Below are 24,625 nucleotides of genomic sequence, written 5' to 3'. Positions count from 1 at the left end.
TTATATAAAATATTTTTTTATATATGCAATTAAATTTTTTATTATCTTTGAAAAGTAATTAAATCATAAAAAAGTAATGTCATATTTATAATAAGATTTGAGTAATTATATCTAACGAAGTTTTTTTTTAATAAAAAATATTTTTGTAAAAAGTATTTACATATCCAGAAATATACTATCATAATTAAACATGAAAATTTTTAATTTTTAAGAACCATGTATATTCTTAAGAACATTAATAAGTAATTAAATTAATTTTAATTATTCTTGAGAGTTTTAATTTTCAAAATTTGTAATTTTTAAAATTTATGTTTCCTAGATATAAAAAAACTTATATCTTATGAGATAAAAAAGAACATTAAAAAATATCAAAATTCTAAAATTGGAAATAAATAAATTATAAGAAGTAAAATAAGATAGAATCTTATTTGCTATTCTAAAAATATATATTTAAGTCAAATTAAATTAGTTAAAAAAATATTTTAAACATCTTATTGTACTTAATGTTGATTAAAAAGATTCAGATACTTTGTTTTTGAAAAAAGATTAATAGTTACTTAAAATTATTAATAATACTAAAATTATTACTTGATTGGTAACTAACTAAAAAGTAATTTTACCAAAAAAAATAAAAACAAACTAAAAAGGAAAAAAATGAAATTTTATTTTGTTTGATATAAAAATTCGTAAGATGCGTGTTCCACAATAAAAGATAAAAAAGACATTGATACTTAACCACAACAAGATGTTTAAAAATCAAAATTCAAATGATATTTTGTTAATTAATTTAATTTTTAAGATTAAAAAAAAAACAATTATGCTTTTATATTAACAATGATTTTTACAAACTATTTATAATTTCTTTTTTATTGTTTTACTTATATTTACAAACTCACACGAGATTTTCATCATCCAAATTTAAGGCAACAGTGTATCCCGTGAAATAGTAAAACAAAGATAGGATTTTGTTCAAATTTATTCTATGAAGGTCCATGCGCTAAACCTTATAATTTTTATTTGGACTCATTTCGTGAGTCATTTATTGTTCTTTAATAAATTAATTAATTTAGGTTAAATTGATTTTCTCGAGTGAAAAATAATATGGAACACATATAGACGTTGGAAATTGTAACGGCTACATTTTCTTTGAAATTTCAAAACCCTGACTTGTTTCTCTCTTTACCATCATCATCTTCATTTCTAGCTTTTGTTTCTTGCACGACATTCTTTCTCCTTTGTGGGTTTTAATTTCTCACAACCATGGCTCCCACCCCTTCTTCGAAACCAAACCACCCCACTCAGTTGAAGACTCCACAGTCCAAGCACCGTCTCAATTTCAATGGCCTCAAATCAGCACCGCAAACACACCCTTCTCCCAACCCCAATTCCGTTGCAAACAAGGAGCCCCCACCTGAACACCCAATTGAAGTCATTGCCAGGATCCGTGACTACCCAGATCGAAAGGACAAACCTTTATCCGTTCTTCAGACCAGTTCCACCTCGAGTTCCATTAGGGTCCGCGCGGATTTTGGGTACCGGGACTTCACGCTTGATGGGGTTTCTGTATCGGAGGAGGAGGATTTGGATGTGTTCTATAAGAAATTTGTGGAGTCAAGGATCCATGGGGTTAAGCTGGGGGACAAGTGCACCATCATGATGTATGGGCCAACTGGTTCTGGAAAGAGTCACACTATGTTTGGGTGCACAAAGCAGGCAGGGATTGTGTATAGGTCTCTGAGGGACATTCTTGGAGATGGGGATGCAGATGGAGATGGTGGTGAGCATCTTGGGGTGGGAACTTTTGTTCAAGTCACTGTTTTGGAGATTTACAACGAGGAGATCTATGATCTATTGTCCACCAATGGAGGAGGTGGGGGAGGAGGGTTTGGATTTGGCTGGCCTAAGGGGGGTAGTGCTTCAAAGGTAATATAATCTATGTTGCTTCTCCAGTGTATTTTGCTGGTTTTTGTGCTCCAGAATGTGTATGTGACTGTGGTTTTTATTTGGCTTGCTTTCGTTGTATGCTCATGAAACTTACATTTTGTTACTTATTTTCATAACTTGTACGAAATTGGCTGGCTAAATTTTGCTTGGCTGTGTGGTTATATCATTTATGCTTCTCTCTGAAGAAGGGCTTTGAAACATTGAAACATTTCTTACTTCAGAAAATAATTCTCCCTTGTTGGTATGCTTTCTTCTCAGAACAGATGAGTCTTGACTGGAAAAAACATGTGTTAGTAGATGCTTGCTAAAACTTAGTAAAAAAATTTATATTGTTTCCCTGAAAAGCTTGTTATGGAAAAGCATAAGTAAGCTGATTGCATTACTTAATGGGATTTGGATTGGAACTCGATAATGACAAAAGCGAGCAGTTTCTCTTATTTACACACAAACAAAAACGTGATGTGGATAATTAGATTTTAGTTTGGTTCTTTAATTAATTGTCTGTCCTTGACACTTAGATGGGGTTTGCTTTCTTACTTTTGCCTATTTCACTTTTAGGTGAAACTTGAAGTGATGGGGAAAAAGGCTAAGAATGCAACCTATATATCTGGGAATGAAGCAGGGAAGATCTCAAAAGAAATTCAGAAAGTGGAGAAGAGAAGGATTGTTAAAAGCACACTTTGTAATGACAGAAGTTCTAGAAGTCACTGCATGGTATGGGTTGCTTTGGAGGATGATTCTGTTACATTTATTAAGATCCCTTGGTTGGTTGGTAACTGATTACACTTCTTCTATTCTGATCAGGTAATCCTTGATGTCCCAACTGTGGGAGGGCGGCTAATGCTTGTAGACATGGCTGGGTCAGAAAATATTGAACAAGCTGGTCAAACTGGATTTGAGGCCAAGATGCAGGTAACATTTTTGCCATTTTTTATTCTCCTTCTTGGACCATGTATTTCTCTGCTGACTATTATACTGGCAATGAATAATAGACTGCAAAAATCAATCAAGGAAACACAGCGCTGAAGAGAGTGGTGGAGTCCATTGCAAATGGTGATTCACATGTGCCTTTCAGGGACAGCAAACTTACCATGCTTCTGCAGGTAAATAATACTGTCTTTTTAATTGAGAAAATTGCTGAATTCATCTTATATGTTATTTGAGGTTTTATTTGATGTCAGTAATTTTTATATCTTCCATTTTTAAGGATTCCTTTGAAGATGACAAGTCAAAAATCCTAATGATACTGTGTGCAAGTCCTGATCCAAAGGAGATACATAAGACAATCTCTACACTTGAATATGGGGCAAAAGCAAAATGCATAGTCCGTGGTCCTCATACTCCAGTCAAGGATGACGAATCTTCTTCTGCTGTCATTTTGGGATCAAGAATTGCTGCAATGGATGAATTTATCATGAAGCTACAAATGGAGAACAAGCAGAGAGAGAAAGAGCGAAACGAAGCCCACAAAAAACTTATGAAAAAAGAAGAGGAAGTTGCTGCGTTAAGAGCTAAACTGGACACTGTGAAAGGCAAAGGAACTGCAAGTGAGGAGGAAATTAACCTGAAGGTAAATGAACGAACCCGGCTTCTGAGACAAGAGTTGGAAAAGAAGTTGGAAGAGTGCCAAAGAATGACTAATGAATTTGTTGAATTGGAGAGGAAAAGAATGGAAGAGAGGATACTGCAGCAGCAGGAGGAAGTTGAGACTCTGAGAAGGAGACTGGAAGAGATTGAGTTGCAGCTATGTTCTTCAAGGCAAGCAGGGTGTAGTGAGGAAAATGACTTGAAAGAGATGGAGTCAAGTGGGTTTATGAGAAGGCTATTGCGTGTTTACAAAAGTGAGGATGATCCTGGAATGGTGAAGTCAATGGATTTGGACTTGGATGATCAAGAACCCCTTGGCCGCGAAGTAAATATTGTTGGTGGGGTTGTGTGCAGGAGTGATTACAATGTTAAGCAAGACTTTTCAAATCAACCTTGTCCGAATACTTTAAATGTTGTAAAAGAAGATGCTCATGTTTTTGCACCAAACTTTAGCCAAAGAGTGTGCCTTAGTACAGTATATGAGGAAGAGGGAGAAGAAGATGAAGACAAAGGGGAAGATGAGGAAGTGGAGAAAGAAGTCATAGAAGAAAAGAGGGTATGTAGTGTTGTTGACAAGGCTAGTGGTGCAGGCTCCTTGGCAACATTAAACCTGTCTAACACAAGTCCAATGAAAGATGATTGTTTTAAGGCAAATTCAGTGGATGACAAGGATCTTGGGTCTTCTAGACTACTGAGGATTCAAAATATATTCACTCTTTGTGGAAACCAAAGAGAACTCTCCCAGCACATTGGAACCCCAGTACCCACAAAAAAGATGCCTGATGAGTTTTCTCCTGCCAAGACAAGTGACAAGGACTCCGTTTTTAAGATCTCCAATAAGGAGAACTTCGAACCACAAAATGTTTTGGGAAATTAGCTCTAATGGTTTGTACAATTATCAAGTTTCTTTCTGGAAACGTGACTATTTCTTCGTTATCTAACACCCCGTTATTACTATGTCTTTTTGTGGTTTTCTTTTGAGAATTTGTACTTTTTTGTATACAGTTTTCATCCGATTGTTGTTTGTAGTTTGTGTACTAGTTTGTTCTATAAATATAATTCTGTCAGCCCTTCTTTGTGCTGTTTCAACTAATTTTGCATACAACTACTTGACGTGGTGTTTTTCCTGTTTAATCAATAGTTAACAATCATACTCAGCTCCATTGGGAATGATCAGTACAAAAAGAAAAAAGAAGTAATTTTGCACAAATCAGATTCATCTCAATAAGTGCACTTTATAATGAAATAGAAAATTTGTTACATATTTAGTAACAATTGGAATCCAGAATCACATGGATCCAAAATAGGCAGTGACACTATTTCAAAAATGAAAAGGCAAAAAAGGGCCGGACAAAATGGATGGAAGGTTTGTTATATGTATGGTTAATAATTAATTGTAATGGAAGCATAATGAATTTGTTGCCCCTGAAATCTCTCTCTAAACTGAATCTGCTGCTGGTCCACTATGACGGATGATCTCTACTGAGTTCCACTTCCAGAATCTGAAAAGGGGAATTCAGTTAAGGAACCTCCCTTGGATGCTCTTCGAGTTCTGGGTGCCCTCCTGGAGGAACCTTCCTTCTCCTCCGACGTCGTTTTGGACTTCCTGCGGTGCTGTTTTGTTGCTGCCTTCTCTTCTTCCGACGAGTGGCGGGGGGCCCTTCTTGTTACCTCCGACGAATGGGGTCGTCGGCTGGGCTTTGTCCCCTCCCCGGAGGCCGATATCTCTCTCCCCGGAGACTGCCCTTCTGTAGAACGAGCCTTTGGCTTTCTTACTTTTTTGCTACTATCTTTTTCTGCATCATACCAACACTTCACTCATATAATATCAAATATAAGCAAGATATAGTATACAATAGTCTCTTACAAGTTAAAAACATTTTTTCTTAGAGTTTTTCCAGTAGAGCAACTCTAAAAAATGTTTATAAATTTGTATTTAAACAGATTTTATGTTAAGTGTCTTTGTATACCTTCAGGTGTTGGCTTAGACGAAGGTTGATCTGATGATTCTTTGAACTCGGTCATCTGCAGAATGAGATTTAATTAATGATAAGGTACAAGAGAATGAGTTGAAGGAGAGAATGGTAGGCACTACCCACCCAGCTAGGTGTAGCTGCTACGGCATTTTCGCATCCAATGTGTGCCAAATGCTTTACGTCTGTTGGGAACCCAATTTGTATCTCCTTGTTTTCCTCCTCCTCGTCTACAATGCAACTTTATTCTTTATTTTCAAATTCATAACAATTTTAGACATGCATGCATGCATGCATAACGTGCAATTAGAAGAATGTGTGTAGTTACCAAATATTTGGGAGATGTATCTAAGCCCCTTCAGGAGGCCTTTCATCTGCCCTTTCACCTGCCCTTTCACCGCGCCTGACGTCATTGTTGAAGCTCTTATGTATTTGCACCTTCAAAACTCTTAAGTGTCTCTAATCTTCAATGGAACCAGCTACAAAATTCTGAAACCAAAAACGGAATATATTTGTTCTCTCTCTCCTTTCTATTTTCATACAAGGTCATGGATAGAATCATCATAAGCACTAAAAAGCTCACATACTTGCATATTTTCACCTCAAAACCAAACTAGAATGAAATTACACTTTTTATTCGCAGGAATTATAATGAAAATAACAGAATTTAAATTTAAGATCTTGTATATACTATTTCAATTTTCTATCATTAGATTATCCTTAGTGTTCAAAATAATGTTGCACTAATAGATCATGGGTTGATGTTCTCCCATTTCTATTTATTTTTAAATTGTGATTGTTAATGTTTTGCACTACCTAGTTATTTCAAAGGAACAAACAAATAAAATACACCATCTTGAGCACATTCAATATAGAAAATTCGAATTGAAAATGAAAAGACAGATAAAGAAAAAGAGATAGGAATGCATGTACCTGACCACCTCCAGGACAATGGTTGAATGAATCATATATATGATGTTATTTTCTCAGTGTTGGGACTTGGCAATGAAGAAAAACATGGGAAAAAATGTGATGGAAGTTTAGTAGTTCTTGATTGGATGTTTGGAAGAAGCATCCAAATCCAACCAAAGAAGAGAGAGACTTCAGGTTGGAAAATCAGAAAAGTGTTGAAATGAAAGCGCTGGAATTTGATTTACCGCCCCCTATTGGTGGCCAGGCAAAATCAAAACCAGTAACTCGAGAGGTATTTTTTATGGAACCATAAAGCTTTCATTGTAATTTTCGTCTCTATAACCTTATTTCGGACAAATCTTTTACTCCTAATTCTAGTCAATGTGCGACAAAAACGCCTTCAAAACCACAATCCTATGCCATTTGTGAACCTAAATTAAAAGGACAGTAACAAAAAATATATTTGTGTAAATTTAGCTGAATAATTGTTAGATATATAGGGTTAAAAATAATTGCTAGATATATTTATTAAAATAAATAGACAATAATGATACATGAAAAAAATATTCAATCTCAGCCATTTATTTATTTTATTATAAATAATATATTTAATGATTTTCTTTTTAACCACACACAGATGATTTAATTTTTTTTTTTACCCACCACACCTTAGAATTCACTGTAAATTCAACTTGGCCCCTTTACTAAACTTAGATAAAATGGCTCCCTGTGGTGCGGCGCATATATATTCACTAATTACAACTTCAACATAACGTCAAAGGTTCACAAATTTAGTCTAACTTGTGAGAATAATTTGGAGTTTTTTTTTTTTTTTTTTTAAGTTGCATTGATTAATTTTAAACTATTGAACATAATTAAAATGTGTCTAAATTTAATTATACAACTGAACTCAATTATGCACGAGATTTTCACTATTTAATCAATAAGTTTTAATATGGATGTTAGTCACACACTCACATTTACAACATACTTTAAAATTCTCTCTCTCTTTATATATATATATATATATATATACTTGTCTTTCTAAGAGTAAATTAGCGAGCTAAAATTTTAGAGTAAAATTCTGGGGACAAAGCATAATATGTTTCAACAAAAATTAAATGTATATTTACTTTACCTTACTTTTGTAAACAGCCGTCATATATTTTTGCTCATGAATTGCAATTATTTATTTATTTTTTATTATGCGAATCGAATTGGTAACAGGAGTTTTCAAAACTCACTCATGAATTGCACTTCAATTCTTTTAGTATTTGTTTAGAATAACAAAATTGGGAGAAAAGAAAAAGGGCGAGAGAAAACACAAATTTCTGAAGCTTTTCTCCTTAGTTGGTATCATAAAGGTATAAGAAAAAAAGAGAGGAGAGAAGTCAAGAAAGAATATTAGGCAACAACTAACTTCAAAGGTTTTTCTCTAAAATAAGAAGGAAACATGGAAATCAAGTATATTACCAACCCATGTCTCTTAAGTTTTCTTATCTAACATGTGTTTTTAAATTTTAAGAATATATTTTAACTTTTAAAAGAAAACATTTTTTTTTCTCTCATTACCTTTTATTCATCTAAACAAAAGAAAACTCGGCCTTTCTTTATATATTATTTTTCTCTCAAATCACATAATATAAAATTCCAGTCATTTTGACCTTTTTCTTTCTTACCATCTTCTTCTCCATTACTGAACAAAATTCTATTTTGAAATATGCGATTTTAAATTCCAAGTTATTAGTATTTTTTTCAAAGCTAATTTAGTTTATTTTTAAATTCAAGCAAATCTTATCATGTCACCAGTCTTATACTTAAAACTCCCGTGTGTGTGTGTTTTCAAATATTTAGGAATTTACAATAAATTTGAGATGTAAAATAATTTCAAAAGTTTTTAGCTTGCAATTTAGTGAATTTTTTTTATAAATATAGGAAGATTTTATTGGATGAGATTAGAGATTGAACAGGAAAAGATTGAGATTTTTTATTTTGGAAGAAACACAATGTTTTGATTAGTTAGTTGAGTAAGAGAAAATTTAAAATGGATTAATCAATTTGATTTATGAAGATTTTGAGTAAAAAAATGAGAAAAAATTGAATTAGCTAAAAAAATTAAGAAAGCAAAACCATGCATAATACAAACTAAGAGTAAGATTGAGCCTAAAAATAATGACTGTTTTTATAATAAGAAATTAAACTAGAGTTCAACAACGCTTAAATCAAGATTCTATACCACCAAGCAGAAAACAAGAAATTTGCGGAACATGATTAAAGTAATTGAGTTTTTATCATGTGAATGGGACTGGATGCCAACAAAGAAAATGGACTTTAAGGACTCAACATGAGAGTGAGACCAGGTCTTCATGATGCCTTCATATCATCCAAGCCAAGACGAGCCTGTGCCAGAAGAACAGTAAGTCTTTAAGTTTCTACATCCATTTAAAACTATCATCTTTGTCGTGGAGCTGCTAGATGTTATTAATTGAATTCTTAGATAACGGGATTAAATGAACTGCATTCGTTTTTAATTTAATAACACACACACACACACACCAGAATATATGTGGCTTAATCCAGAACATGATGCATGCAGTTCAATGTACTATTTCAGGCCAGTTAGATACATGCTAGTTATGATCATCGAAAAGCTAAATAAATCCAAGGCATCTTACCAGGAACTTGTGATTCTCTTCAAGGATTGGAGAAAAGTCAGCACAAAATTTCTCCATCTCGGCCCTAACATCACCAGTTCCACTTCCTTGTATCACCTCCATGAATTTCTTCCTATCAGGAGCAAGCTTCATCGCTACCTGTACGTAGAGCATTTATTACGTCACAAAAGAATGTCGAATACCATATACTACCCATCATCTAGTAGACACCTACAAAGATGAGAGTGAAAGTCGTGCACCCAATTTTGGAGTGTAAATAAGTTGAGATAGAGAGAAAAGAAAAAGACAGTGAGAAAAAGTAATAGAAGTAATAGATGATGTGATAGAAAAATGAGAAATAGGATAAAAATGGGGTTGAAAATGAGATGGATATTAGAAAATAAATGTATAATGAGTATTATCTTAGAAAGACAGAAGGCAGAGAGAGAAATGAAGGTATGATAAGTGATTTAATATGATAGATAAAGATAGATAAAAATAAACGATGAGTTATTCAGTAGAAAAAATCAATTGCCAGAAAAAAGGTAAATAAAAGCATAAAAAGGGACCAAAGACATTACAGTGTAAGTTGAACTAAGAAGTATTCTTATGTACTGTAAGGGTATTTATAAATTTAATTAAATTTTCAAAAATTACAAATAAAAATATTACAGAGAAAGACATTGAAATTATAAAGGAGAAATGTAACTAGTTCCGACAAATATCTCTCTGTTTCAGTATCAATCTAGATATCTATTATACATGTACATGTGTGTGTATAAAGGGGAAAAAATTAAATTATAAAGACAACATATTAATTTATTGAAAATAAATTAAATTTAAAATTATAAAGCAAAGAAGCTATAAAATGACATATATTAATCGTAAAAGGATGTATGGTTTTCAGAGAAAAAATCATGTGTTTGATGGAGAAAAAAATATATAAAGATTGTCTTACTTTCAAAGTTTAAATTGCATTTTAGTTTAAGTCACATAGACTTGTGCATAACTAAAAGATATGGATTTTAGTTTATTTATTATTATCACTATCAGAATTTAATTGCTTTTTCTGGCTGAGAATATCGTTCAGATCATTTCATCCGGCAATAAACTTGTACCGTGATATGCTACATCTCTAAATTACTGAATTTTAAATAAGCAAAATAATAACTTGAATAGATGAAGCAAGATTCTTCAATAAAAGGGTTCTGTTTCAATGAAGAACTTTCAAGATTATAAAAAGGAAGAAGAAGAAAAAAGCATCAAAAGAACATTACAGTGAAGCTTGAACTAGCAAGCCAGCCATGCCACTTCTTTAGAGTCTTGTTATAGGAATCTGTACAGACTTGTGCCATCGTCCAATCCGCATGATCAGTTAAGTTTTGGAACAATGCCAACAAAAAATCCATTGCTCTGAAAATTTTGCAGGTCAGAGAAATAAATGTATCATAAATTATGATAATTAAATGCAACCAATAACCATTTCTTGAGATCTCTGGTCACTAAATGAAAGTTAAAAACTACTATAATCATTGATAAATGTCCCCCTATTACGAAGGTTTACATTAGAAGAGCTAAGGGGAAGGTCATTGGATTAGAGGCCCATGAGAGCCACAATGAGCAGGGGAAGGGAATTAGATAGGAGTGACCTTCTCCAATGTAATTTGCCTGTAATGTGAAAACCGTTAGGTGACAATGACAGTGGCATTCTATTATTGGAGGAGGGTAGATTTAATGATGAGAACATTAAGAGGGTAGGCAAGCATTAAGTGGTAAGGTGTTGAAGGAAAGAGGTCCCACAAAGAAATTTTGTGCTTTCTTTCTTATGTTTACAGTACTTATCATTATCATCCTCATACCTTTAGAAAGGTAAACTCAGATAACAGAAGCTCAATAAATTAAAGAAAAACAAAAGGCTTTATTATTGAAGGTGGTGAAAGGATCCATCATTGAGCTGAAAAATAACAAAAACAATGTGAATTCTCCATATTCCATAACACCTTGAAAAGTGATTCAACCAAAACAGACAGGAAACAAATTCTGGCTTTTGATCGTTTAGAAGAACAAGCCAGGATCAGATTTTGTTGATCCACAACAAGAGTTACTGGAGAATATCATGTCAGATTTTTGATAATAAACGTCATTACAAATGCACACATTGTCATTCTTAATAGTATCTCTATTCATTATGGCCAGGTTCATGTTGCATTTTGGTCCAAAATTTGGAAAGGACGTGGCTTTAACATGACTTTTTCTTTTCTGTTATGAGATGTGTTGCTAAAATCATTATTTCCATGCACATCTAAATACCTTTTTCATCCTAATCTTTTTTCTTTTAGCTATACGTTTACTCATGGACAACGGACTCTGCCAGAAATATTACAAGTCAAAGAAATAGTCCTCCAAAATGTCATACCAGTAAGAATTACAAGTTAAATGGTAGCTACTTGGTGTTCTTTACCTGGTAAGCCAAAGAAGTCCATTGGTACAACTGGATGATGCCTTAGCCGTTTTAGTTTCAACCTCTACTTGTACCAAACTGTACAAGTAGTTGAATCTGGTTGTATTGGAGTTATATTTAGATTCCAATCTCTGCCTCAAAAGGTCAACACAATATAGAGTGAGAATATATAGTATTTGATGTTTTGAGCCAATATTAATTGTTTATGTATGTAATACATACCAAAAGCTGTATAAAAAGTAAAGCATAAACATGTTTATATCAGCCATTTACACATGAATTAGAAAAATGAACCACCCAAGCTATATAAAGCTGCAAGCATGCCTAAGATGACCGGTATATACCAAAATGATAAGCAAATAAGATAAAAACAGATGACGAAAACATACCGATATGTTACCACCTATGTCAGATTTAACGAGGGACATAGCAGCTCCAAACTTATCTGCCATAAGAAAAGCATTAGTCCATCTAATCATGGTACAAATATTAATCTTAATATTGTCATACATCTAACTGCAAAATGCATTTTATGTTTTAGAGATAGATTGTAACATACTACTTCTACAAATTAACATATGTATATAGTTTTTTGATCCTGAAGGGTTCATGAACTTACTGCTTTTTACTCCTTTTCCTCTTAATGAAATCTTTCGTTATAAATTTTAAGTATACAGAATTACAGACAGTTGAATAGCCAAGAAACATGTCAAAAGCATACGGTGATACTAAAAGCTAGATGTAATATGGATGCCAAAAATTGGTAGGTAATATAAGATCAACTTTTTTTTTTCTCCCGCGTTAGATACAAGTCATATAACAATACAAGTTTGGATAACTTTTAAGTAAGATGAAGATAGCAGAAGGCCAAGAGACTAAGGGAGCAGAACCCAGCCCACTAAGGAAAAAATCACTTATATCCTTCTTCCTATCTTGTTCAAAGAGAGAAAAATCCATTAATATCTAACAAATATAATGGTTTTTGTTCTCTTCACGTTGTTTAACATACTGTCGAACATTCAAAAGGAGCAAGGGACCATTCCTCTGTCAAAATAAAGCACAGCAAACAAAAGGAAAAAACACTCCAAAAAATGTCCAATTAACATCTTTGCCTTTCTATATCTTTGCCTCGCGACAATAACAATTTAAGGGACCAAGAACATGTACCTATAACAGGCAGTATTTGCTTGCAGGCATCCAAGAAAGGCTGAGTCAGAATTTCTCCTTGGTCCGATTTTACAAGCTTAATTCCTTCCAGTGCAGGAGTAAAGACAGTCCCCTCCATTTCGTGCTTTGCTACACTTAACATAGCCAAAACCCAATAAATAGATAAGTAAAGCACCGAACAAATCAACATTTAAGCCAATACTATTAAAGCATATAAATATATTCCCTTTCTTTTATCCATCTGATAAATTTCAGAATGTGAAATCAAGGGAAGAAAAATACAGCACTTGCATCAGTAGCAGACATGCATATGCGAAATTTAGACTTGTAAAGGGATGCAAAAGAAACCAATTTAATGAAAACTGCACCAACAGCGGATCAAAAACTTGTTGAAGACAATAACTTGTGGTGAGCAGCCCCTATTTTCAAAAATGCTTACAGCTATGTGCAATTGTACATCTATGATCTAACTCGTATGTGATCATCATAACATAATTAAACTCCACCCTTTTGCTCATCAGTCATCACCAAATGCAAATAGAAGGCAATAAACCCCATTGAAATTATATGGATCATGGATAGAAATGGAAGGTTCCGAGGTCAGATCAAAGAATATAAAATTTACTGAACAAAAGCATGAAGAAATAAGAATGTCAGATCTCGAATCGCAAGTGAATGTGTTCAGAAGCATCCCATGAACTAATTTTTTTTTTTAATTTTTTAAATCTCAGAAATTTTGGATATTAATTTTATAGGGAAACAAAAGAAAAACAAAGATTGTGGATGGAAAGGAAGAAACAATTACGATTGAGATAGACATACACTGAACGAGGAAGACCTCGGTGATCTCAGACTAAGAATAAAAACTGCAGGCGTATCACACAAATTTATAGCTATTTTTTTTAATTTTGTTTTCCAAAGGTGACGTCGAATTTATATCTCAGAATTTAAATAAGGAATTACTAGTTACGCTCTTAATCCATAATATACTTTGTCTTCAAAAATATAATAAATCATCTTGCAGTATAAAAGTCAGTAATTTTATAATAAATCATTATTCTTTTGATAATTTTTCCTTGAGTTCTTATAAAGAAAAAATAAAAGTATTTTCTGTAAATTAAAAAGAAAAAATATATTTTTTTGGTTGAATAGAGTGTTTAAATTAGTGCAAACTCAATTAATACTGAATTTAATTTTACAGATTAAAAAATATGAGAAAATTTTTACAAATAATAATTTATAAAGCGTTATTATTCATCAATAATTTTTTTTTAAAATAACACTTGAAAATACTCTAGTTGAATGACAAAGAGTTGACAAATAATTACATAATTTTGATCTGTTGTTTTTTCGTGTTTTTGGTTGTTTTAAAAACGGGTGTCACAGTTGAAAAATATTAAATAATTAAACATGGTATTATATATTCAGCTAATAATTTTTGTTCATGTTCAGATTTGAAACGGAACGTGCAGAGATGATGAATTCGAAAGTGGTACGTATAAAAGTTTGATTGAGGAATCTTCCTGAATTTCGTAATCTTACAATAATAGTGTATGTAGGGGTTCAGGGACCAAACCAATGAAGATCTGTTTCTTTTTTTTTTCATTTTTTTAAGCAAGGCTTTATTTGCCTCATCTTCTCTATCAAATTGTAAGCAAGCTTGTCAATAAGTTTTTGTTTGGATAATCCTAATGTTTTGTTCGGATAAGACATTTTAACCAGAAAATGTAATTTAAGTAGTGATTTTAAAAGAAATTGTATAAAACCTGTTTATATATAAGTTTAAAGTGTTTTTACAATTTTCTATTAAAAATAACTACTATTTTTTACAATTTTTTTATTAAAAATAACTACTATAGATGAAGTAATGATCTGTAAATAATCAATAAACAATTGATATATATATATATAAGTAGTAAGATTAATTAATTCAAAAAACAATCATATATCAATGGTAATTACTAAAATACATATGTATTTAGAATTATATACTTAAAATACTAAAAATAAAAAAGAGAAGATGATATTACATTGGGCCTGGAACACGAAAGGCCCATGTTAACGTGGATCCGAGTCCGACGTTGTTTTATAAAACATTCAGAAGATGAACACCGAAAACCCTAGTTACTAGTTAGTGTTCCATCTCCCACCGTCTCTGCCGAAAATGGTGATTCTTCATTCTCTCTTCTCTTTCGTTCTCACATTCTAACCTAACCTAACTCTGTTCCTTGTTCAGCCTTTCAAGAGGTTCGTTGAGATCGGGAGGGTTGCTCTCATCAACTACGGCAAGGACTATGGCAGGCTCGTCGTCATCGTCGATGTCATCGACCAGACCAGAGTAACCCACTTTTCAAGCTCTCTCCTTTTCTCGCATTTATGCATCCCCCTTTCTCACTATTGCCTTTTTCCTTTCTTCATAGGCTCTTGTCGATGCCCCTGATATGGTCAGGTCCCAAATCAATTTCAAAAGGCTCTCCTTAACCGACATTAAGGTTGACATTAAGAGGGTCCCTAAGAAGAAAGATCTTGTTAAAGCCATGGAGGATGCTGGTACCTTTCTTTTCTATCGCTTATTCCTTTCTTGTTCTTATTCTTATTAGGTTACAATTGAAAATGTTTGTGAATTAACAGATGTTAAGAACAAGTGGGAGAAGAGCTCATGGGGCAGAAAACTCATTGTCAAAAAGAGAAGGGCTTCCCTCAATGATTTTGATAGGTTCAAGCTTATGTTGGCCAAGATTAAGGTATTCTTTTCGTTGTCATTTTGTTGTATATGGGTTTTGTCAATGTGTGTCATTGTTTTATTGATGGTAACATTTGGCTTCTTAATTTATGCAGAGGGCAGCAGTTGTAAGGCAAGAGCTTGCTAAGCTGAAAAAGACCGCTTAGGCAGACATAGCTTTCCCATATATTGTTCAAATTTTTCTTATTAAGTTGCTTACTTTGGTTCATGTATCATTGAGACACTAGTGAAAAGCTTCATCTTCAGATATTTATATTAGGGATTGGTGACAATACTTTTTAAGTTTCCTAGTTTTGCCTTTGCTTGTGCTTGCAGATTTCTTAATATTATTTTTTTAAGATAAACTTTAATTGTTGCAACTGATTTTCCTCCATAATTTTATATTTTTAAGTTACATCTGCTTAACGCTGGTATAATGGTATTTATGCTATGTGAAGTTGAACAAGTGGTAGCTTGTGGGCATTGCGTGGTTGTGTATGATATTGAATTTCTTGATACATCCTTATATTAATTTGCACGTTCCCCTAACCCAACTACATGACTCAGTTTGTACTTCTTGTAACTATATATGGCCTTCTGTGTTTTCTAAAACAAACTCGACCATATGTGTATTTCGTTATATTTTCCACATCCTTAATTTTTGTGTTCTCGATCCTTCGCACACGAGTGATTGAAGTTTAGTTTGATGTGATAGATGTCCCTTGAGATTTTATCTATGGAGAGGCTGCTTACACTATATCAATTTATTTCGGGGTAGGGGACGGGTTGGTCACAACTCATAAGACTACCGCATTCTTAAATCTTAATAGTACATTGTGTTGTGTATTTTAGTTGAATAATCTTTTCTAATATTCTTTTTATCATTGGTTGAATATAACTTTTAATGAGTTTTTATTACTAAACTAGATTAGGGGACTCGTTATATATTTTATCGTCGAAATCTGTGGCATTGAACTGTAAGTTATATGCTGAACCAAAATTATGATGTGGAAAATAAATTATCTTTTAGCTGGAGGGAATCCATACTTGAAATATGGTCAAAATTTTGAAATCTTCAATTTGGAATGAGTTTTACCTAGTTAGTACCATTATCGAAATAAATTTGGTTTCAGGATTACGTAGTTTTTATTTAGTTTTATCTTGTTGCAGATCGTCCACATATTTTATTCTTCCTCAACTTTTTTCTTCTCTCTTCTCCTAACTACTATCTTATAACTAAATAAATTGTAATCTTTTTTTATCCCTAGAAAATCAACTAGAATATACATTTTAATAAGTGAACCTCTCACTTTTTTCAGTTTTTTTTTAATACCTCTGAATATATATTTCACACAGTAATTAATTGAAAATAACTTTCATTTCTTTTTAACCGTGTTTCATTTCAATATACTTCTTGCGATCCTGAATATAAGCTTAAAAAAAAATAAAAAATACAAGGGTGTTGGATTAAAATAAATAAATTTTAACTATTTTGATCTTATTTGACTATATCATTTCTAGAATATCTTCTTCTTCTTCAGTTGTTTTTACTTTTTTATTAATAAAAAAATAAAGGACTAATTTTTTATGTACTGAGGTGCGTTCAACATCGAGGTAAATCTATTTTATGTATGCTTTCTTCAACATATTTGTTTTAAATAATTAATATTTAAAAATAATCTTGTAAGACCATTCAAATTATTATTATAAATTTAAAATGTAACTTATATATTAATAATTTTAAAAAGACATTTGATATTTGAAAAGATTTTACTTTTCTAAAAATCTGACGTAAAAATGTTAGTTTTTTATATTTGGTTTATTATTTAAAAAATAACATTATTATTTTAAGAATGATTTTTACACATTTCTCAATTCTCACAAAAATATTTGCATGAGGCGTAGAAAACAAACTTTTCTAAGATAAAATTACCTTTATTTACTTATTTAATGCAGTATTCCCAAGTAACATTTATAAATATTTCTATAAATATTTACAATAAACCAAACATATTTTCATGATTCTTTGAGATTATGATTCCCATAAATCATGATTGTCATACATGAGAAAATTTGATGTGTACTAATCCTCCTAAAAATGTTAGATTGGGAGAAATTAAAAATGAAAAAATTAAATAATTTCTTGCAAAATATTTATTTATTTTAAATTTTAATACTCTCTAGATCCATATATATATATATATATATATATATATATATATATATATATATATATATATATATATATAAACAAAAATAACTAATTTCACATAGATTAAGAATGTTCATTAAATATATTTAATTTTTTTTATAATTTTTTTATAAAATATATATTACATTTTCTAAAATATTCTTAACCACAATGACGTGCATGATTAATAATGCTCTCATTTATCATCATAAGAGTATTTTTGAATTAAGAATATTAAGGGAGTGTATTGGTTTAGGATTTCCTAGGATTTTAAAAAACTTTTTTTTAGTAAAAAAATTCATTGATATTCAATCAATATTTTATGTCACTTAAAAACAATTCAGTGGTATTCAATCTGAATTTTCAAGATTTTTTAAAGAGTCCATTAAAATTCATTAGTATTCATTTAAGATTTTTTACAACTTAAAAACAATCCATTGGTATTCAAAAATATAACGATTTTAAAGGATTGTTGTGTGAGAGGGATTTTGAAGGACTTTCTAGTGTTATCTATAAATACCAAATTCATAAAACAATCCCATCCAAACCCATCGAATTTTGAAGGATTGCTTGAAGTGACTTTTCAAGAATTTTCAAGTGAGTTTTTCATCTTTTTTTCCCTATGTTCCTGTCTTCTCTATTTTTTCTCTGCTAATAATATTGCACTATTGTTCATTGCTCATATATAATATTGTAGTACTGTTCTCATCCTATTCCCCTATTTTTGTGAAACTCCGATATGTAAATGATAGTGTCGTTGATTTTGCTTTATTTTTCTGTTCGTTCTCTTTAATTGACTTGCTTTATTTTATTCTATGTAGTTGAATTTGTTCCTTTATATAACACAAATTAAAAAATGCTTGAAATTTCAACTTTTAAGTGGTAATTTTTTTTATAACACGTCAAGAATAGAAAAAGGTGAAAGATGAAATTTATATCATAATCTCTACAATATATATATATATATATAAGATGAATTTGTTAGGATTTCTGTGAGTAGAATGAGATGAAAATGAATCTTAGTTGGGGGAAGAACCCTCTCAGCATAAAAACTGCGATTTCTCTCCTTCCTTTAAGTTTATTACTCTTATCCCCCTCCTTTTACGACTCAACAATTATTTTATTTATTTTACTATGAATTTTTATTTTTATTTTTATATTGTGAAATTAGGACTTTTTTATATTTTAAAAAAAGAAAATTAACATAAGACATTGCAGTATCTAATTTTTTAGGGTTTAGGATTTATGTCTTCATTAGCTTATTTTTTAAAAGAGAAAATATTGTTAGAATAATTTACATTTATAAATATCATTAAAAATTATCATATAATATATAACTAAAATAATATATACATATATATATATATATATATATATATATATATATATATATAGGGAGCATATCAAGTGAGAAGAATTTATTATGAGAAGGTGAGAAGGTTAAAATATAACCCTTAGATTAATTTTCTCTCACTTGATTAATATAAGGGTTATATTTTAACCTTCTCACTTTCTCATAATAAATTCTTCTCACTTGATATGCTCCTATATATATATATATATTCTATATATCTAAATGTTTATTCTTTAAATAATAATAATAATTATTATACTAATATTATATATATTGCATATGTAATTAGGTAAATATTTTTTTGGTGGATTGTGGATTTCCTAATCAACGCCAATTTTTAGCTTCATTTCGAGGTGTAAGATATCATCTACAAGATTTTGCAGGTCAGGGTAATGACCCTAAAAATAAGAAAGAATTGTTCAATCTTCATCATGTGTCTTTAAGGAATGTGATCGAGAAAATATTTGGTATTTTTAAATCAAGGTTCACAATTTTCAAGTCAACACCTCCATTTTTATTTAAGACACAAGTAGAACTTGTGTTAGTATGTGCAACACTACATAATTCTCTACTTTCTACGTAAAGAATGTCGTTCTGATGAATTTCCAATTGAAGCGGTGGATGAACCTTCATCTTCAACGTTACCAGTTAATGAAGATCATACTTTTGAACCTATTATTCAAATCCAAGAGCAAGAGCGAAAAGACGCTAATGCTTGGAGGACTAGTATAACTATGAATATGTGGGTGAATGCTATTTAAGAGGATAAGATATTATGAAGAATTATTATTATTATTATTTATCTAGACATTATTATTTTTCATTATTTTTGTCTTTGACTCTTTTTAAATTTGAATGTATGAAATTTTTTTTTGAAATCTTATCAAATGTAAAAAATCCACGAAAATTTTACAAAATCTCACAGAATCCATTAAAATCCTGATTTAAAAGTCTTGCAAAATCCATTAAAATCATGATTTTAAGTTTTGTAGAATCCTGCAAAATCTTAAAAGTCATAAAAATCCTACAAAATCTTTCAAAATCCGCAGGATTTTTTTTAACTAAAAAAGTCATTTAAAATCCTAATCCAATACACCTCCTAAATAAAATTGACTTGATTAAAATTTGTTTATATTTCAGTCCAAAAATTTCAAACATTTTTTTGCTTATATATAAATTCAGAGGAAAACTATATAATCTATATAATAAATATATTTATTTATTAGGAACATTAATCATGTAAAAATTAAATATTTATTGTATAGAAACGTGTGCACATGAAATCTTGAAAAGTCAACGGAGTCATCTCTTGATAGTTAATGCTACCTACGGTTACCCACTTACAAATCGGGGAAAAAACAGAAATTTCGTATTGATCACTGACGGAACATTTGGCACGTCCACCCAATTAAATACTAGATTTAAATTTCATTTTTTTTCTGAGTTTACTTATTTTTCAAACTTTCCTCCAAACTTACAATTAAAGCTAATTAATTTTCTCATTTAATAAATCAAGACCTTGTGTTTCACTATTCGGTAGGGCTATCTTTGGGTCTAAGTTTTATTTTTTGCACAATCTTCTTCTAGATTCTGGCTCAAGCTTTGAACCAAGTAAGTAGTCAAAGGAGAAAAATAAACACACCTCCTTTTAAATTTTAATTTTAATTTTCTAGGCCAGGTTCATGTCATTGCCAAGTTCCATGTGAGTGGACTTTAACTGTTGTGTACGAATCATCAACTCATTAGAAGCACTTTGTTGTCAGTGCCAGGGAGGGAAGAAAATGTCAATCCCATTTGTTACTCAATTAAATTAAATATATATTACTAAAATTTTATGAAATTCAAAAAAGAATTAAGGCTCATTTTATTTTCTATTTGGAAAACTTGATTTGCTAACTTTTTGTAGTCCTCAGTTGCAAGTGCTCAAATTTTCCCTGATGAAACAGTAGGGCAAAACATGGGATTCTATCTTAATCTCAAACTCAAGGTTAGCCACTGTTCTTTTCCCAGTTCCTTTACATTAACCTTCTCTTGATTCCTTTAGAAGCATGTATTAATGAAAAACACAAAAAGGGTCTTGACCCTTTTGTGTATTTTGTTTTCCCTTCATGTTGTTAAATGATGAATCATATCGAGAATTGGTTATTCACAGCAAGAGCTAATCTATATATTGAGTTGAGCAGGCTTTCAGGCTGAAACAGTTTCTGCTAGGACATGGAGGCAGAAAAAGAAAGCACAAGAAGTTGGCAAAGCCTTCATGGATGGTGCCCATGAGATATGGTTATCATGTGGTGGAGCATAATATGATCAGTGATGGTTTTTCTGATGACTCAGACTTTGATTCAGTGGTGGCACAGAGAGAGGAAATAGATAATACAGAATTGTATTATTTTGGAATCTTTGATGCACTAATTGGAGACAGGGTTACCAACTTCATGCAGTCTCATTTCTTTGACAAGAAGCTTCAAGAGGTTATCTATCAGTTCATTTCTCCTATACAAAGTTTGCATCTAAATATTGGTTATTTTGTCATGAAATATTGTTAAATATTGAAGAAGGAAAAGTAAAATGAGAAGGAAGAAAAACATGTAATATATAGCAATATGATTATGTTCAATGATGGCATATGAATTTTTCTCCTCTTACTCCCTTACATAACCTTATTGTAAAATAGCGATCAAGGTTGAGATGCTTTATTCATAAATTCCCTCGTTTTCCCATATTTCTGCTATTTTCTGTGCTTCTAATGTTTTTTTATATTTGTATGTTAGCCTCATATAACGAGAAAAAGCAAAGAGGCTCTAAAGAGAGCTTACCTGAGTGTAAGAGCAAAGATCAGAGAGGAACACGGATTAGAGGAAACATGCAGAATGGGTTCAGCTTGTGTTATGGTGATCAATGGAGAAAAACTTGTAGTAGCCAACATGGGAGATTATAGAACTGTTGTGTGCAAAGATGGCATAGCTCATCAGGCAACTGGCACATACCAACAACCACGTAAACTACATTGGTCTCGCAGACTCTTTGCAGGTATATATAATGCTAAAAATCTATTTGTCATGAGAATTCTTGTTCACTTTGGGAACAGTGAAACCAAAATTAAGGCAAATGCATACTCATTCTCAGTGTCAATTCAGTTCCAGTGTCTTTAAAATTTAATTTATCTTCTGTCACACAAATGCTTAACCATGCATGTTTACAAATCCTACTGAGAACCCAAAACAATTCCTTTTGAAACAATGTTATGTCAGAGTGACATTAAATGATGAGGAAAATCAACGTGAATGTATGTTAGCACAGTTTGTTTTGTTTATTAGTAAATGGGCACACACATCTTTTTGATTCATACATCTCATAATGTATACAATACATGTGTTCGTTCACAAAGGACACATGCTAGCATGTCTATCAGGAAGTGAAGCAGGTGCAAAGCCTTCTAGAGGCTCTGAAGTTGTGGTTAGAAGTGAATGGATCGATTCTGATACTGAATTTTTGATATTAGCAAGCAATGGCATATGGGAGGTAAGCTGCAATATATGTATATTCCTTCAGTTAAATTGAATGTGAGATTTTCACAAGTAATTTCTTGGGAATAAAAAAGAGAAAAGTAATGGGAACTGAATGTTCCTGTATATGTGTGTGTAGGTGATGAAACAACAAGAGGCTGTGAATCTGATCAGCCATATAGAGGATCCACAAGAAGCAGCTGAATGCCTGGCAAAGGAAGCTTTGGTTAGGATGAGCAAAAGCAACATCTCATGCTTAATCATTCGCTTTGACTGACACCTTACCATATGCAATCCTTAGTGGCAGTGGCAGATAAATATGTTTCCTTTGCTTATACAATGCCTTGAAATTTTGTATACCAAAGCTTCATGCACCGTTGACCTTGTCTAAACCACTATAGGTCATAGTCATCAGAGATTTAATGGTCCCCCTTCATCATTACCCATCTTTTCATTTGACTTCAATCTTAGAACAGAAAATAGTTCTGCTGGGATATTTTCAAATGGATACAATACAAGGACATAACGTTTCCTCCCCCACCCCAATGCTAAGACGTGTTGAACTGGTTTTAAATTATGATTAACAAATAAAAATAATTCCCTTTTTTGGAAAATAATATAAATATAGTGTTGCTTTTATATATTATATATCATGCTGTTTTTAATGCCTAAAACTAGAATTGCACCAATGATAACAATGGTAACCATAATAGATAAAAATAAAAAAATAATAAAAATCCTCTTCACAATGCTGACATGACTCGTGTGATATCCGTTTTTGAAAAGACTATTTTGCCTGCAACATTGAAAATTTTACATTTTAACTCATCTTGGTTATAATGTCAAAGTAAGGCTGACCCCTGGAAGTGTTATCAAAATTGGTTTGGTGGCTATTAGCCCTCCGTATTTCTAGTTTGAACCCCAAATGCACAAAAATTAAGGTTATAGCACAAAAAAAAGTCTTATTAGCCGTATAGTGTTAGTACAATGGAATCGAGTTTGTCCTCTAGAAACTAGAAAGATGACATGTAGTCAACTTCTGAGTAAATGTTGTCTGTAGGCTCCACCAATTAGGCTGGGCTAGCCCATAATTAATATGGTCCATCCCAACGCCATTTCTTTTTCCTATCAAACAAGCGGTATAGTATTAACCCAAAAAAGGCTAACCTATCAATAATCCACACGTCATCACGTCCTTCAACTGTATTCTTCGTAGATTCTTTTGATATTTATACAGATGTAGATTATTGTATTTGCACTACTCAATTCGGATACACGACTAATAATTAAAATTCCAGCGACATTTTGAAAGTAATTAGTTAATGATTTAAATATAATTTTTATCGTTATAATTTACCGTTATTTTACTTTTGATCCTTGTAAAATTTTTTTTTGTTATTTTGATATATTCTACTACACCATTATCACATAAATAAATTGATCTTAATTTTTCTTAGACAATTTGAAAATACACCCTTCCAATCCAAATTTGATACTATATACTCTACCTCTCAATCCAAACTCCGAATCGAAAAATAACTCACATACAATCCACAGTCTAAACAGCGGTATCAAGTTCATCCTCAATGGTCACTATTGCAATGTTGTCATCTCTTCATGGAGAAGTTCAACCTCATGTTCGACCAGTCTATGAAAATTACTTATTCATAAGAAGTTTCAGGAAATTTTATAACCTTAATGGTGTGTTTGGATGAAGAATTTTACAAATTTAAGAAATTTTAAATTCTTGATATTTGAATTACTTTGATTTCAATTTCTATCATTCTTAAAATATTTTATTTGGATAAATCAATTCAAATTTCTCAAATTTTAAATTGTTAGGTTGGATATGATAATTTGATTCTATCATGATAAAATTGATTTTAAAAATATATTTATATGTTGAGATTTTTAAATTAAATTTTATAAAAACAAATATTTGCTAATTTTTAAATATTTAATAATTTTAAAAATTAATATTAGATAATATTTAATAATTTTAAAAATATTTTTGAATATTCAATAATTAAAAACATGAAGAGATAAGAGATAAGATAAAATATATAAGTGAAATAAGAAGAAAAAAAATATAAGAAATTTCAAATTCTTACTCTTTTGGGAGAATTTGAAATTCTACTATTTCAAGGAATTTCA

At 31.3% G+C, this 24,625-nt stretch overlaps 4 protein-coding genes across 8 annotated transcripts; 3 read left to right on the top strand and 1 right to left on the bottom strand.

Moving 5' to 3' along the window:
• The first annotated feature begins 1,157 nt into the window (after positions 1-1,157).
• On the top strand, positions 1,158-4,624 carry LOC109806512 (P-loop containing nucleoside triphosphate hydrolases superfamily protein). The gene is made up of 5 exons (XM_020368941.3): positions 1,158-1,923; positions 2,503-2,658; positions 2,749-2,856; positions 2,937-3,047; positions 3,152-4,624. The coding sequence occupies exons 1-5, from the start codon at positions 1,261-1,263 to the stop codon at positions 4,406-4,408; spliced, it is 2,295 nt and encodes a 764-aa protein (XP_020224530.1). The 5' UTR covers positions 1,158-1,260; the 3' UTR covers positions 4,409-4,624.
• Positions 4,625-4,746: 122 nt separating this feature from the next.
• On the bottom strand, positions 4,747-13,673 carry RIC5 (ROP-interactive CRIB motif-containing protein 5). 4 transcript variants are annotated; one of them, XM_020351383.3, is made up of 10 exons: positions 13,521-13,673; positions 12,699-12,832; positions 11,921-11,976; positions 11,532-11,662; positions 10,348-10,483; positions 9,092-9,229; positions 6,438-8,816; positions 5,833-5,993; positions 5,631-5,734; positions 5,502-5,556 (listed from the first exon to the last, which is right to left on the bottom strand). In XM_020351383.3, the coding sequence occupies exons 2-7, from the start codon at positions 12,814-12,816 to the stop codon at positions 8,781-8,783; spliced, it is 615 nt and encodes a 204-aa protein (XP_020206972.1). In that variant the 5' UTR covers positions 12,817-12,832; positions 13,521-13,673; the 3' UTR covers positions 5,502-5,556; positions 5,631-5,734; positions 5,833-5,993; positions 6,438-8,780. The 4 variants fall into 4 exon arrangements, with proteins under 4 accessions (XP_020210700.1, XP_020206972.1, XP_020206984.1 ...); XM_020351395.3 differs by having other exon boundaries at positions 12,699-12,827; positions 13,521-13,628; XM_083059878.1 differs by lacking the exon at positions 13,521-13,673 and adding an exon at positions 13,071-13,087.
• Positions 13,674-14,743: 1,070 nt separating this feature from the next.
• LOC109792021 (large ribosomal subunit protein eL14) lies at positions 14,744-15,800 on the top strand. Its single transcript, XM_020351407.3, has 5 exons — positions 14,744-14,865; positions 14,935-15,036; positions 15,119-15,248; positions 15,330-15,442; positions 15,537-15,800. The coding sequence occupies exons 1-5, from the start codon at positions 14,863-14,865 to the stop codon at positions 15,585-15,587; spliced, it is 399 nt and encodes a 132-aa protein (XP_020206996.1). The 5' UTR covers positions 14,744-14,862; the 3' UTR covers positions 15,588-15,800.
• A 4,626-nt stretch (positions 15,801-20,426) lies between these two features.
• Positions 20,427-22,975, top strand: LOC109789683 (Protein phosphatase 2C family protein). Of its 2 annotated transcripts, XM_020348712.3 has the most exons (6): positions 20,427-20,576; positions 20,879-20,952; positions 21,149-21,436; positions 21,737-21,995; positions 22,354-22,487; positions 22,611-22,975. In XM_020348712.3, the coding sequence occupies exons 2-6, from the start codon at positions 20,923-20,925 to the stop codon at positions 22,746-22,748; spliced, it is 849 nt and encodes a 282-aa protein (XP_020204301.1). In that variant the 5' UTR covers positions 20,427-20,576; positions 20,879-20,922; the 3' UTR covers positions 22,749-22,975. The 2 variants fall into 2 exon arrangements, with proteins under 2 accessions (XP_020204301.1, XP_082916003.1); XM_083059877.1 differs by lacking the exon at positions 20,427-20,576 and having other exon boundaries at positions 20,627-20,952.
• Positions 22,976-24,625: the final 1,650 nt, after the last annotated feature.

The sequence above is a fragment of the Cajanus cajan genome, chromosome 7, assembly GCF_000230855.2.
Source record: "Cajanus cajan strain Asha chromosome 7, NIPB_CcT2T_4, whole genome shotgun sequence".
Classification (NCBI taxonomy): domain Eukaryota; kingdom Viridiplantae; phylum Streptophyta; class Magnoliopsida; order Fabales; family Fabaceae; genus Cajanus; species Cajanus cajan.
This window is presented reverse-complemented; position numbering and strand designations above follow the sequence as displayed.